The sequence below is a fragment of the Semicossyphus pulcher genome, unplaced genomic scaffold (assembly GCF_022749685.1).
Source record: "Semicossyphus pulcher isolate SPU_LCO1_2020_fin unplaced genomic scaffold, fSemPul1.0.p SCAF_4, whole genome shotgun sequence".
Classification (NCBI taxonomy): domain Eukaryota; kingdom Metazoa; phylum Chordata; class Actinopteri; order Labriformes; family Labridae; genus Semicossyphus; species Semicossyphus pulcher.
This window is the reverse complement of record NW_027211715.1, coordinates 27,143,853-27,159,346: the sequence shown is the minus strand read 5'-3', so window position 1 is coordinate 27,159,346 and position 15,494 is coordinate 27,143,853. Positions and strand designations below refer to the sequence as shown.

Below are 15,494 nucleotides of genomic sequence, written 5' to 3'. Positions count from 1 at the left end.
TGTGAATGCTGGGGTAGAACTTGCCACAAAAAAATAAGCTAATATGCAGAGATAACTCAATTTAAAATACTGTGAATTATTATTATTAATCAACAGTATCAAAATGGATTAAAGCTTTAAAATGCACCAATAAATCACTGATGTTTTGCCTTTCATTTGTTAATTTCTAGCTCAACACATGGTGATGATGATGATGATGATGATAGGTAGACTATAAAATGATTGTTCATGTAAATGTTTGTCATACTCAAACCTTCACTACAGTTTCTCACAGCATTAGAAAAACGTTTTTGCACTGTATTTGCACACCTTATTTTACTTTCATGAGAGAGAGAGAGAGAGAGAGACACAGTTGGGTTTTAGATCTACATGGAAGATCAAGTTTATTTAAGAACTACCTGCATACAAAACATATTGCACATCAACCAACCAGAACAATCCTTTAAAAAAAAAAAAAACATACTGTAGTTGACCCAACAAAAACATTTGGGGTGTCACAACTGTCAGTAGTCCAAATTGTCATTTTGCCTTGAAAGAAAACGCATGTTTTAGTGTCAAGAAAAAGAAGAGCTCCTCTTGTTTTTGTCTTTTTTAAATACTGTACATTTTTTAAATAAATAAACCAAATAAATCTCTTCCTTAGCGGAACAGTCGTGACCAGTTTCCAGCCAGCCAGTCTGAGGAAGAACCATGAAAATGACATCATCGTCACCTGGGCTTGGTTTTCCAGGAACACCTTAACACCGGGGTAGTCTGGATCTTAATACTCAAACAGGATGTTTGTGATAGTGGGCATGTTTTAACCTCACAGATACAGCAAACTTACTTTGAGCCCCTTTTATTTAATCTGATCTCTAGGAGGAAACAGCGCTCAGACTGCCTGATGAGATGTTTCCAGGAAACCCAGCATTGACGGCTACATCTCTGTCCAGCAATAAACAGTTAACAGGCCAGTTTTCAGACTCGACTACAATCAACTTTTTAAACAGAAAATGTTTCAGTGCAAAGAAAACAACTCTTCTATTGTTTGCTTCTTTTCCAGACACGCCGTAATAACATTTCTTCTATGACCGAAGTGGTTGCATATTGAAAAACAGAAAGCAGCTAATTTCAAACTCGTCAACAGATATATTTATATATATAAAGGATAACTGGACTCATTTTCCCCACAAACATTAAGAATGAACACACCTGATTTTAAAAAGATATGCCTCTGAAATCCTTCCAGGATCTTTAGTGTAGTGCCTACGATGCCCGAAGCGTCCGTTTAGACCAAGGAGACTGCTCACCTGGCTTAACTGTCGCTGCAGGCAAAGTGACCCAGCAACACAGAAACAAGTGAAAAGATTTCAGATGGTGTGCAGAGCCAGGCAACAACATGTTGAATCTACTCTCAAGGCACAACAGCTGATCACATGTATGTCAAACATACTTGGGGTTTCCAACAAACCTATCTGCACTGTGGTACTGCTCATGCAGAATATTTAATTTACAAACTACTTCAGATGCACAAAACATCCTGAAACACAGTTGTGGAAGCATCTTTCTGACTTTTTTTTTCTCTAAAACCCTGCTGTGTTAATATTTTTATCAAAAAAAGAACTGCTGCATTCATACCACAGAATGGGTTTGAGTGGAATCCCTGTCTGCATTTTATAAACACTGCATTCAGTCCGACTTCTCCCTGAGCTCTCAATGGAGAGTGGGCTGAAAAGTACAGTAAAGTAGATGTCTGTAAGTGTGTGTGTATTTGACTATCTTTGGCAAGCTCATACAGGAAGAACTATTGTAAAAAAAATTGTAGTAAAATGAATACTTGGACAGAACACGTGTGTAAAGGGGTTGTTAAGGTTTAGACCTCTGAAACTTACACAGTGGAACAGGTTTCAAATATTTGTAATACAAAGTGAAAAAGAATGAACAGTGCTCGTTGTATTTAAATGTTTTCACTTTAAAGCTGCTCCAGAGAGATTCAATCAAGTGCAGCCGAATAGATTCAAATATTTGAAACCACTTCCTTCGCCCAGGCCTGACTAGGAGAGTCCGTTCACAACTGCTTGTGGGTTAGAGTCCTCCTCATAGGAGACTTTTGCGGGCCTCTCAGTGGAAGACCTGGTAGCTCTGGTGGCACTGCTGCCCTCATTGTCACCAGAATTGTTGCTGGAGCCATTGGTGGTTGCCGGGGCAGACGGCGGACTGTGCTCAGCGATGGTATCCACCTGACCCTGAACAGAAATGAGGAACAACGAAATATTAAACTTTAAATATTCAAATAATTTCTCCATTGAGTAGACTAGTAAACAAAACCTTCAAGCAACACACACAAGCTGTACATAAGAGGTGAACATTGCTACTTTAAAGTCACCAATTGGTCGTGTAAATTCCCCAAATTGCAGAGAAGTTCAGAGACTGAATTAGCTGAGAGGACACCTCTTGCAGGCAGCTAGCAGTGCCGTCACTGTGGCCTTGGTTATGCATAACTTATGCATAACTTAAAGCCTTGATATACAGTAAAATCTGGAATATAAGTCGCACTGAAATATAAGACACTGTTTTTGGGGGTATCCCAGAGGGAAAAAGGTTTTCTATAGCTATTTATTTATAAAAACATGTACACAAGTTATTTCAACATTGTTTCCATGTATTATCATTTTAAACACACAAATTACAGCCTACCATCTGTTTTCGCCATGGCAAGTTTGCAATCCTGCTAGCTACCAGTGCTGTAGCTAGCAGTGGCTGGCGGCCTACGGTAACGTTGATTGTTGTGAGGGTGGCGGCTGCAATGGCGATCATGACTGTGCATGTCCGTGACGAAGCGTTAGCAACAATCAAGTTAGTTTTCCTCACTTAAAACAGCGAGGAAAACACAAAACAGCACTGCAGCATATTGTAAATAGGTGACGTAGCAGCTTGGACCCAGAAACAGTGTGATGCGGAGATGTGACGTCGCCACTTAACAACCAACAACTTTAGTTAGATTATAGCGCCATCGTCATTTTATATTCACATATTGGTCGCACCTGTATATAGGATGCGGCCCTCTTTTTAGATGAAAAATATGTATTAAAAGTGCGTCTTATACAACCCGAATTTTACAGTAATTTAAATAAGTAGGTTATATAGAAATGCAGGCCCTGTCCACTGCAATTTTGTGGACAAAGATAAGGCTAATTGTGGTCTGCCAATAACTTAACATGTGACTGTTCAGTACTAACCACATCCTTGGTTTTCTTGGAGTCCTTGGTGGTCAACTGTCTGCTCTGAGATTCAGCCCTGGATATGTAGTCAGCCACTGTCACTGTGCAGACAACAGAAGAAAAGAAAACCATTGGTCATGACAAAGTCTGTTTTCTTAAAAACCACAGAGTCTGTCTCGGCTTCGACAGTGTTGAGATTGTTACAAAAGCTGAATGACAGAGTAGACCCAGTCTGAGACAGGCTTTTCAGCTCCGTCTTTTTGTAGCCGAACTGAAGGCCTTGTGCGCTTGACATCAAACACAACAATCGCAGAGAAGTACGTTAGAGGTCTGGTTTAATATGACACACCACACAAATCCAGACTGCCAATAGTTTAGCAGTATGACAACATACTAAACAAACAATTTGATGGTAGTTGTTAGTAAACCAGCCTGTGAAATAATACAAGAAAAAAGGAACTCACTCTCATTTTCCACAGCAAACCAGTGTGGACAGTTTAGGCCAAACATTAAAATACTACAACCGATTATTTAGCAAAAACCAACGGGGCAAGCATTGCTCAGTGAGAACAAACAGATCTGAACCATTTTAATTGGTTTAGTGTGTTGGGTGGTACACAGACAAACACCAGGCCTGGTGCACAACCTTTGAGCCAAGCCGTTAAGAGCTTCGTCCAGGCAAAGGGATACTAGCAGTTGCCATGGTTACCTGGCTGTCTCTCCTCAGGCAGGCGAATGCGGCGACGTCGACTACGGTTACGACGCTGAGGTTTCGCTTCGGGGTCATCTAAGGTTTTTAGGTCATCACAAAGAGAGGGATTTGGGGCTTAAATTGGCTTAAAACCAGAGACCTGTCTTTGAACTGCGCTGGCTGCTTTTACACTTCAAATGGGAAATGATGCAATGCAGCACATTCTGACAGCTCAAGACTGCACCTTGAGCTCTATGACACTTTTTCACTAAGATATTATTCTTAAGGCACTGACAGTTTTGTGACTATGTTTGACTTTGAAGAATTCTCAGAAAAATATTGAATTCCCTACCTATTCCATTTTCGCTCACTGAGGCGTTGTCCGACTCGCTCATGCCATCGATCAGCGTGGCGTCCTCATCTGTTCTGCGTCGTCGAGATCTTCTGCGGCGGTTTGCAGGCAAGTTGGATTCACTGGCATCTGTATCGGCTGTCTGGTCGGTCTCTGTGGTTGTCTCCTGGCTTCCGTAGGCATGGTGATCCTCGTAGTCCCGAGGCCCTGCAGCTGAATGAAGTCAGGATTACAGAATTACATATCTAGAGTCAAACAAACATATGACAAGTTGTTCCTTAAGAAGAGTATGATTCTGATCCCCTCTCTTTAGCAAACTTTTGCCATGTCTTGCTAAGATAAACGGCTTGGTAATTTGTTTATTTTTGCATTGGTTAAACATGCAAATACTCGCACATCTAGATACGTCAATATACCGAACGCCATTATGTTCGTAATATCATCGAGAGGCACATACGGCTTGGTGAATTTCACCGCCCTCTCTACAGAGTTTGGATTGACTTAATGATGCTATTGGTCTAAATGTATCTTAAAGGGTGCATTTTACCAGAGCTGTTGTTGTATGCTCCTCTTCCTCCTCTTCCACGTCCTCCAGGGCGTCCTCGGCCTCTGCCGGGTCCAGCCCCCCTTCGACCATCTCTTGGCGGTCGCGGGCCTCTCTCCCTGCAAGTGAGTCAAGTTATCCATAAATTTGTTAAAAAGCTTTATTTTTAATAAGGAAATTTAATGAAATGGATGGTGCAGAATAGACAGCACCAAAGTAAATGATGGTGCCCGTTTGTAGCAGCTCCCTCTAAAAAACACAGCAGCACATTTTGACCATCTCGTTTGATTTAATCTCTATAGACGGGCATCTGCATGAAGATGGTTTCTGAAGCAATCTTATTTCTGTTTGCAGTCCGTGCAGCATGACCGAATGTATTGGAGCAGGCTCTGGTTGTATGCATGACAGTCAGTTTGGAGAGCAAAATAATGGTTGATTGATGCAATCACAGAACCCAGCTTTCATCTGATAATATTCCGTTAATCTGTAAACCCAGCTTTGCACGTGAATGCAGAACAATCTGCTTGTGGAGGTTTTCTCTCAACTCCAACTCCATCCTTGAATCTAAAATTGCTAGCTGGTCTGTAAACAATGACGAGCGGCCGAAAGAGGAAGTCCTGACCCTTATATCCGACATCTGCCAGATATATCTTGACTACTACTGTGGCGGCTGTGGCTCAGTGGTAGAGTTGGTCGTCTTTCAATCGAAAGGTCGGAGGTTCGATCCCCAGCTCCCTCAGGCTACATATCGAAGTGTCCTTAGGCAAGACACTGAACCCCAACTTGAATGTTATGAATGTGATATCTGATTGATACAGTTGGTTCGTAGCAGCCTCTGCCATCAGTGTGTGAATGGGTGAATGTGATATGTAGTGTAAAAGCAGCTTTGAGTGGTCGCAAAGACTAGAAAAGCGCTTCATAAGTACAGTCCATTTACCATTACAATAAAAGGACCAAAATATTGTCCGTCACTCCCAGAGGCTTAATCATCCTAAAGGTCTAGCTCCATGGTTTTCAACTGGTGTGTCGGGACCCAAAAGTGGGTCGAGGATCTGTTTTCAGTGGGTCTGTGCTTGAAGAAAAAAAAAAAGTCTATTCTGTGCATTTATTTTGAAGGACATGAATTTCCTATGATGTGCGTGCAGTAGAAGTGTAGTTTATTCACACTCCATGTATCCACTGATCAGGTTATCCCAGCTACAGTTACATTCTTGAAATCTGATGAGCCCAACAGTGGTTGCATTTATGTTGCACTTTTTGGCTGACGGCTGGGGTCAGCCCTACACATGGGTCTGTATGTGACTGAGTGAGTGACTGAGTGAGTGAGTGACGGTACTTTTAGAGCAGCATAGACAAAGAGAGTCACAACATCTCTGTTCACTCCAATGGACAAGTTATTTACAGCGATGGCGGATCATGGAGCATATTGGACCTCCACTAACACTCTTTCTATACGGCTCTGGATACTTTGTTCAGGGAGTAGGCAGGGCTGCTCCTCCGCATGATTACATGTTGTAATCGGCCTCATAAGGACAGTCCTTGTAACACGTTGCCCACAAAAGCGCACACTGACCTGATGCGGTCAGCCACATACGAGGTTTTGACCAAGTCTTGTGTAGTTTATTTCAGTGGAAAAAGGCGGCTAATTGAATGAAATGTAGAGGGAATATTTTCCTCGCACTGCTACCTGCTGGTCATTTTGATTTACTATCATACCGTTGTGTTTTGTGAAGCTAACATACTGTGGGGTTTCATTCCATCTCAGGTCAAAACTGCACCATTTTTAACAAAGTAAATTTAAGTGCTAAAAAAATGTGGGTCGCAATTTGTCATTAACGAGGTGGTTGAGAACCACTGGTCTAGCTGATGTGTTCAGAGACTGGTTTGATAGAAAACAACTCACCTGTCCGGGTCCTCTCCAGCGAGGGACCAGTCACTGAGCTCATCCTTGCGCTCTGAGTCCGTCTCAGAGGCGTTGGACTGCTCTGAGTTGGTGCCTGGAAGAACAGCAAACACATGACCAAGTTAGGAGAGATGTGTAAATAGTGAGGTAAAATTGGATCCTTCTATTTTTCCACTTTTTACCTCCTCCACTGTCTTAGCTCCTATTTCACAAATGGTACATTCATTCACAATTTAACACCAGAGTAAGAAAAAGGGCTTGATTTTTATGATTATTGATTTAAAAAGTTGCCTACCATATCCAGTGCTGTAGCTGTGGCCTCTGCGCCCACGTCCTCTGCCATTGTAGGAGCGGCTGCCATGTGAAGCGGACGAGGAGGCATTAGCGCTGCCCTCTGCATTATACCCTCCTCTATCCCCTCTTTCTCCCCTCTCCCTGTCAGCTGGTCTGTGACCCTGGGTGATCTGACGCAACTGTTCATCAATCTGCATCCTCTCCAGACGAAGCTGCTCAACCTCCTGGAGGGGGGAAAGGGTACAGAGGGAATGGTAAGAATACAATAAAGACAATAAAACAAAAGGAAAAGCAAGACAATGAAAACAACTTGGATGTTCATGTTACAGAATATAAAGCGAAGCTCTGTGAAATGTTTCTTTTTCCATCACTGGATACACATGCATTATCATACACACATCACATCTAGTGTGCCTTGTGTTGCTTATTCTGAATCTTGCTAGGCTGCATCCCTGTTTATATTCCACAAACTGCATCAGCTCCTCCTCTAGCTGCTGGCTCTCTGCAAGAAGCTCCACCATCTCCTACACACACACACACACGCACATGCATTGCAAAACACACACAACAGAGCACCAACATAGCACAAACATGCAAAGAACACAGGACAGACACATACATACATGCAGGTTGCATTATCATAAGTTTGATACATTTCTATGGCACAATTAAGCAACAATCAAGCATTTCCCTCTAGGATGAATGACTTAATGTGCAGCTGGTAAAAATTGAAACTTCGAGTCAATGTCTATTTAATGATTATCATATTTTAAACTAACTTCAGTCCCATGCGCTCTTTGCACTTGATGCTTTTGCAGAGTGTTTTCCCTTCAGACATTCCATCTAACTGGGACTGACTGAGCTGTTAGCATCAAAGTGGATAAACTCGAAAAAATTTGTTGTTTTCTGATGCAACAGGCCGCTTTGACTTATTTGGGTTGAACAAATCCTGATGCTTTTTATGTTGTGTTTAACTGAGCAAAGGGAGAATACATTTCTTGCAAAGCAGCTGCCCTCACCATAAAATACTACTAAAGCCAGGAGATGCATTAATAGGCTGCCCAATCTCGAATCCCATCAGCTATAGTCTTACGACAATATAGCCTCTGGGGACAGCAGTGAACGTGTCGGGCGTGTAGCAAGCGGTTAGCGATAAACGCCATCCAGTCAAGACTTCCTTTTCTGTGTGCTGCATTGTTTACAGAAAAATAACCTGTTTTTCTTGTGATTTACTTTAATTAACGGGTCTTAAGTTTGCCGAAATTTCAACATCATGATGCAGATTAGTAAAAAGTCAAAATGAAGCTTTGTCAGGTCCGTCCTCAAGAGGAGAAGAAAACTACTTTTAAAATGCTCGTTTGTTGAACGGAGGTCAAATCGATCATTTCCGATGCATTCGAGGAAGTCGGGAAATCTGAACACTGAGCCGCTTTTGTGACACAGCGTCAAGGGAATTTATCTCAAGTTGAATTTTAGATCTAGAGCAGATTGTGAGCTGAACTTGCTGCAGATGTCTGTTTAAAGCGCTTAAGAAGAAGCTAAATCGATGTCAGATGACCGCTGATGGGAGCCTGCCGATACATGCAGCCTGCTGATACGTGACTGGTCAATATTACTCGGACTACAAGCACAGTACAAACCAGAACACTTGCCACTTGCCATCCCACGTCCCTGCCTACAGATTCTACATTTCTATGTTGAATCTGTAAAGAGAGGTTAATATGCAGCCTAAAATGGCAGTAAAATGCAGCTGTGCCATTGAATGAAGGCAATAATTAGTTTAAAACATACACAAACATGAACCACAAAAACCAGGTCGTTATCCAAATTCAGCACGCAAAACGCACACGCATACACACTAACATATATACATACTGTAGATCTCCTTACATTGAGGTAAGAGATGTGGTACTCCAGCAAGACCTGGACATTACCAATACTCTCCTTCGTACCGACAAAAGTGAAGGGGACCATTCCCTGTGTCGACAAAACACAAAAACACAACACAGATGTTAGCATGGGACTGACTGAGCTGAAGTGGAAAGAGTTAAAAACCAAAAAATAACAGGTGGCGCTTATTTGTACTCGACACCAGCTCTATCAGTAGCAGTTAAAACGTGGCAGTAGCAGGCTTACTTCCTGTCGAGGCTGCTTGGTGTCATTGTCTCCCTCTATCCTGACCCTCACCACACCAGACTTGTCCACAATCTCCTGGATCACCTTTCCGTTCTTACCGATCACTTTGCCTGGAGACACAGAGCAGGGAAAAGGAGAGCATGTGACTGGTATCAGAGGGGCATGATTGCAAGTCGAAAAGCTTAGAAAGAAGAACGAAAGAAGAGGGTCTTTATAATGGAACAAATAACATTGGTTTATGAAGGAGTCCTACATTTTGAGAGATTGTATTCCCTATAAACACTGATACCCTTATTAATATTGGATGATAATTGTCTGTAATGTTGTACCTTGATGACTGTAGTTCCTCTTATTTTCAGCTGCCCTGTCACAGGCCTGAGTAAACAGAAGTTTGGGGTATTTCTGAGCTAAGCATTAAATAGAGTACTACAGTCTGAAAAGAAGGTGGCATGTCCTAAAGTGGCTAAAAGAGACTACAAGGGATTGTCAACATTCAGTGTAATCAGGCCGAATAAAGACAATTTATTGTTGTTGATGCTGAAGCGACTGTGATGTAGTTCATTAATATCTTAAGAGTTTGCATTTACACTTTAAAAATCATAGAAGTGCAATATCAAAGATCAAATGTAAAAGATTCCGATTTGTTGCCTGTCGAGGGAACCAGGTCGTACAAGAACATGTAATTCCTGCAGTACTCTATTTGTGTGTCTACGTACCAACAAGGTTCCTGGGAACCTGGACAGAGTCCTCCAGAAACTCCAGGAAGTTCCTGGCCTTCTTCACTGCCTCTGCTGACTGAAAGACAACACAGGGGTAGTATTTGTTTTAGGTTCAACTAACACACATGCAAAGTCAACCAGCAGGCATCAAACTGAAACACAATCACTGTTAAAGGATAAGTATGCAACATGTGCACACTCTCCCACAGTCACCCCTTATTGTTTTATCATATTAAGTCTAAATATGTCCACACTGTTTTTCCTCACACTTATGTTTACTTATTTTACCCATAACTTAAACAAATATGCCTCCACACAACACCCTACCTCTCCATAAATCCTGAAAGTGCCAGTCTCCTCATCCAGCTCTATGGCAGTGACACCTGGAACTTTGCGTGCCTGTTGGATGTTGTTGCCGTGGCTGCCGATGGCCAGACCCATCAGATCCGGTCTCACCATAAACTCCTCCTGGAAGGATGACACCAGCTGCCTGGAGCTCTGCACAAACACGCGTTTCATATGTTATTCATTAATCTTTGACAAAGTTAAACTTAGCAGAGACCAACTTATATGGGATATTTGATGCTGATAGCTTTGATAGATTTGGAGGCAAACAGTTTACATATTTTTGTTTTTGTTTGTTACTAACCCTTCATTTTAAATTGGTGACTTAACTAACTTTGAAATCATCAGGTTGAGTTGTCACACAGTGGATAAACCATGATGTTATTGTAACCGACTGACCTCCAGGTGTTTTGTGGCCTCATGGTTGCGTGACATGAGCAGCAGCTTGGTCCTGATGCTGCGCAGGTGCATGTCACTCAGCAAAGACACGCGCTTTACTGTCGCCTCATTCATGGACTACACACACACACACACACAAATAAACACACAAAGCAGAACACATTACATTTGGTACTGCTACCGAGTCTATGACTAAACAAAGAGGAGTGACTGAGTCACCCACTGCACAAACATTGCAAGCAGGACATGGTTAAAACATATCCTGTAAGAGTGTACATACTATAACAAATATCATAACCACATAAGTTACCACAATCACTAGTTGGCTGGTCTCGGAGCAGTATGTGATGCGACAGGCTCCAACGGCTTTCTTAAAGTCCTTGTGGGCGTTCTCATTCTGACATCTGCAAAATAAGAGAAATACATCACTGTAAACTTTCCACTCCTAAATGCAAAAAGCTAATTTTAAGAGAAACGCAAAGCTTTCAAATTACAATATACAATGTACTTTGTATATTCAAGCAATAAGAAATCATAAATAAAACAAGCATTTATATTTAGGATTTGTCCCTCCCTGAAGTTGTCAGTGTAAAGCTGCGGTACATACGCTTCTTGTAGATCCTGAGGAACAGGGACAGTGCACTTGTGAAAGGAGTTCTTGGTGATGGCCTTGTTGGTGTTGACTGGACGCAGACGCTCAAAGGTCACAATCTCATTGTAAGTTGCGTCACAAGCTGCATACTCTATCACATAGAACTGAAAAGACAGAGACAATCAGTGTGTAAACTAAAACCTTTTAGACACCAACTTAAAAATACAAGAAAAATGTCAAAAGCAGGTTTTTTTAACTTCAAGAAAAGGACAAAACATTTTGAGCCACATTAGCACTCTTCATCCACAGCTAGTTACAGGGCATTAAAGTTACATACAGCATATTTAATGCTGTTAATATAAATTTTTAGTTTATAATGAAGAAACTTGTCTCTATGACGAGAAATACTCACATCTCCCTTCATCATGCGGACTTTAGCCAACCACCAACCGCAAGGCTCCTGTTCATTGGCTCTGGAAAGGATCTGACAGGAGATGCAAACAGAGTCAGAGTGAGCCGCCGACAGAGAGGGATAAAAGACGACTATATGTGTTTGTCTTCCTCACCTCCACCTCCTCGCCTTCTCCGATGTCCTTCTTGCCGTCAGCGGGTGGTGGCATCCTGACATCATTGAAGGGCACCTGGCGCTCTGGCTGCCAACTGGAAATAAGATAAGAGTTGCTTAGTTTCTTAAAGCATGGTAGTCCTACATTTGTCTTACGATGTGACGTGTGTTATGCTAGCAGCTGGAATACAAGGATTGGAGAGACTCACTTGTTCTCAAAGGCAATGGTGAGAGAGTCATCGTGGATGTCTTTGACAAAGCCCTGCAGGACAGACGCAGACAGGCGGTGCATATTAGAACATGACAGCTGACTGAAATTAAGAGCCACCTGTTTAGCTTACAATGACTCTAAAGGAAAGAAGAGGTTTAATCTTCATGCTTTGAGCAAGTTTTCTCCTTTGTGATGGATATAAAACATTAAAAAGAATGCATTACAGGCAAATGAATTTAAATTATAGGAGCTAATTTACAAGTTTGGGTAGTGGGATGTAAAATGCACATTAATGCCTATCTGTAACCTATTATTTCACTTGTTTATCCATTTGCTTTAATAACTAATAGTAGTCTTGGTAAAAGATTTCCCAACTCTTGACAGCAAGTTCTGCTGATTATTAACAGTTACAGAAACATCTGTTGTGGAAACAGACGTTGCTGATGGGTTTTCATGTCACTTTAAAAGCTTTAGGGAATGAAACACAGAACTTAATTTAAACCCTTTTGTTTTTGTTGGCAGAACGCATCTTAAAATCAAGCCAGATAAAAACCTCAAGCATCTCCATGACATGAAGCTGAAACAGCTAGATGTTTTAATCTATTAGTCATTGAACATAAACTGACATGTTGTTTATGCTGTTTTTTCTGAATGCTGCTGAGATTGTCTTTGTTTTGTTTTTGTTTTTATGTGACTCGGAAGGCTGTGAAACTGAATTGCCTTCTGGGATAAATCAAGTTGTCTCAAAGTCAAACATAATCTGAAATGGCTTGATAATCAATTAATCATTTTTCATACTTCTTAGGGAAAATGCCAAACATTTGATAGTTCCAGTTTCCCCCGCTTAAGTGTTGTAAGCGCAAGGTCTTTGAGTTTAATAATTTCGACCACAAAAGCTGTTTGAACACATCACCTTTAGCTCTGGGAAAATATTACGTCACATTCACACTCATAATTTTTTGATCATTTATTGATCAAATAACTAATCAAGAAATGGGGAAAAATAACAAGAGATTAATCAATAATGAAAATGATCACTGGTTGCAGCCCTACATACTCAACATATCCTAAGTTGAAGCAGTTTTCTTGTTTTGCTTTCATTTTGAAAAGCATTGTATTGTATGTCTGATCTGATCCATCACACCAAGAGTAGGCTTAAGACTTACTTAGTCAGATAAAATACACAATTTGAGAGATTTAATACATTTTAAGTGGCTTATTATTCTATGAAAAGAATACATCAGATGCAGCCAAAATCTACTGTCTTTTGCAGATCATAAATACAAGTACACACAGACTAACTGTAAAGCTTATGGAATGGTAATAAAGACACATCAGAATGGAACTTTTCCAGCACATTGCAGAGCCTAACAAGCTACTTTGTCATCTTCTGTAAAGATGGGGGGACAGTTGCATTACTTTTGAAAAGAACAAACTGAATCACACAGAAATATAACTCAAGAATTCAGCCTGGGCAGCTGACAAGCAGGGAAGTAGACAAAGTGACTCATGAAACAAGGGTTGGGCAGAGTTGGAATGTAACTGCGCACATTCACTTACAGACACATTTGTACTGAATTATTTCAATTTAATTGAACTTAATGTTTTCTTGTAGCTTTAGTTCCTAATTACTTTCAGGATTCAAATTTTTCATACACTGCCTGTTTAAAACTAAAGTATTAAATGTAAATGCACAATACCTTTGACAATCTTACAGAATATAATGCATTGCTGTAGATCACATAAAACAACAGTAGCCTATATAAAGTTATTATAATTCACACAACTTCAAACAGCAATAGAATGCAGCATACAATGCAACACAAATAGTCATTGAAGATTTACAATAGTGATATAACTGACAGCACTATTTTTACTGCGCAGCTTTTTTCACTTTTAGATACTTAAGGTCCCTGATGATGTTCACTTACTTTCAGTAAGGTTTCAAATGCAGGACCTTTACTTTACAGTGGACTTTTTTTTCCAGAGTATGTTTGCTACTTCTTTCAAATTCTCGTAATTCTAACAAGTAAGGAAAAGTATAACTGACGAGTTAGAATTAAAGATGAGGAAAGTTCAGGGAACTAACTTAAAAATGTCTAACACTGTTGTACAAGTACTGGGTGGTAGTAGTTACAGCGTTATAAGTGTTGAGAAATAGAAGAGTCTGGGACCCATGAGAAAATTATAACTGACTAGTTATAATTAATTAAGTAGAAGCATATAAACTATTGTTCTGACCAGACCTGTTCTTATATTTTACTATGTTTTGTATTCTGTATTGTATGCCTGTCATAATGCTGTTATTAACTGTGTAAAGCACTTTGAATTGCTCTATGTATGAATGGTGCTTTATGAATAAACTTGCCTTACTTACTTTCCCTAAATCAAGAACCACCAAAGGAATCAAGGTGAGGTGAGAAAGGAGAGGGCAGGGAAAGGAAAAGCAGGAGATGAGGGAAGGAAATGAAGGAAACGCATGGAAGAGATGGGAGGAAAGGAGACGGGACTGTACAGGCAGCAGGTCTAGAAATAGCTTTTTAAGTCTACGGTATCAGTGACCCACTCCTGGCGTGCCAGCTGGTCGGGATTGACAAGGAACAGCTGGCACACACAAACACATACAAAAAATAGCTTCGGCATGATGAAGTATCAAATAATAGACATCCGTAGAGAGTGTGTGTAAAATCCCAGGTGCCTCCTACAGATCACACACTTTAATGCGCTGTGAGATCAAACTCTGAGGGATTTCTAACACCTCCAGTGACCGAATATGTAACATACACTTAGTGTCTGCTTCACATTCAATATGAAGTCTGATCACACTTTACACAAGCCGAATCTTCTGACGTCAACAGTTAACAAGGAAAATAGCAAGTTAGCTAACTACTAGCCCGGTGGAGCTACAACTACGACTCACATACAACTAAAAATAGACTTTATCGATTTTACACTCGCATTATCGCTGACATTGTCGTGTTTCTTAAACTAGAGTGGAAAGAAAGGTCGATAAAAAGTGACACACGTTAGCTGAGGACTTGCTAGCGATGTAGCTTAGCATGCTAATGTTGGCTAGCATGGCTATTACAAGCTAATAGGAAGCAGTTACTGGCCCCAGATCAAGTAGGAAACCGTTGACGCGGCCCGAGAGGCTTGAACTATAATGCCGTATCGTCTAACAAGCTGTCGGGTTTAATACTGCATTGATAAGCCGGTATTTACCTTGTAATAAGCCCCGTTGGAGCCACGGACCTCCACCGCCAGTTCTTCCATATTGGACACGCAAAGGATGCTGGGACGACAGGTGCTCCTAAAGGCATCCTGAGTTGATGACTTGAGAGGCAGCAGCTCCATGGATGTGTTTACTGCTTACTGTCAGTGGGGGAAAGTATCTATATACATTTACACGTGCACAATTGAGGAACTTACAGACTACTGTAATTTATTTATTTTTTTACTATGTGACATTGTTATGGAGTCATTTTTACTCCATAACAACATAGCTTCAAGGCTTTAGGCTATTCCAACTGTGCTTAAGTACAC

The 15,494-nt window shown here is 40.9% G+C and overlaps 1 protein-coding gene across 4 annotated transcripts; it reads right to left on the bottom strand.

Moving 5' to 3' along the window:
• Nucleotides 1–352: 352 nt before the first annotated feature.
• fxr1 (FMR1 autosomal homolog 1) lies at nucleotides 353–15,224 on the bottom strand. Of its 4 annotated transcripts, none has more exons than XM_069679649.1 (18): nucleotides 15,174–15,224; nucleotides 11,950–12,002; nucleotides 11,742–11,835; nucleotides 11,588–11,659; nucleotides 11,191–11,339; nucleotides 10,894–10,987; nucleotides 10,584–10,700; nucleotides 10,167–10,337; nucleotides 9,837–9,915; nucleotides 9,121–9,230; nucleotides 8,860–8,970; nucleotides 6,986–7,208; nucleotides 6,691–6,784; nucleotides 4,791–4,906; nucleotides 4,244–4,456; nucleotides 3,910–3,987; nucleotides 3,219–3,301; nucleotides 353–2,225 (listed from the first exon to the last, which is right to left on the bottom strand). In XM_069679649.1, exons 1-18 carry the CDS (start codon nucleotides 15,222–15,224, stop codon nucleotides 2,034–2,036), a joined length of 2,100 nt encoding a protein of 699 aa, XP_069535750.1. In that variant the 3' UTR covers nucleotides 353–2,033. The 4 variants fall into 4 exon arrangements, with proteins under 4 accessions (XP_069535750.1, XP_069535751.1, XP_069535752.1 ...); XM_069679650.1 differs by having other exon boundaries at nucleotides 8,860–8,961; XM_069679651.1 differs by having other exon boundaries at nucleotides 8,875–8,961.
• Nucleotides 15,225–15,494: the final 270 nt, after the last annotated feature.

Coding starts and splice junctions, on each gene's coding strand:
- fxr1 (XM_069679649.1), bottom strand. CDS start 15,224: ATGGAAGAACTGGCGGTGGAGGTCCGTGGCTCCAACGGGGCTTATTAC. Junction 6,785..6,985: donor CAGCTACAGCACTGGATATG/GTAGGCAACTTT, acceptor CTGTTCTTCCAG/GCACCAACTCAGAGCAGTCC. Junction 2,226..3,218: donor CCAAGAAAACCAAGGATGTG/GTTAGTACTGAA, acceptor ATTTCTGTTCAG/GGTCAGGTGGATACCATCGC.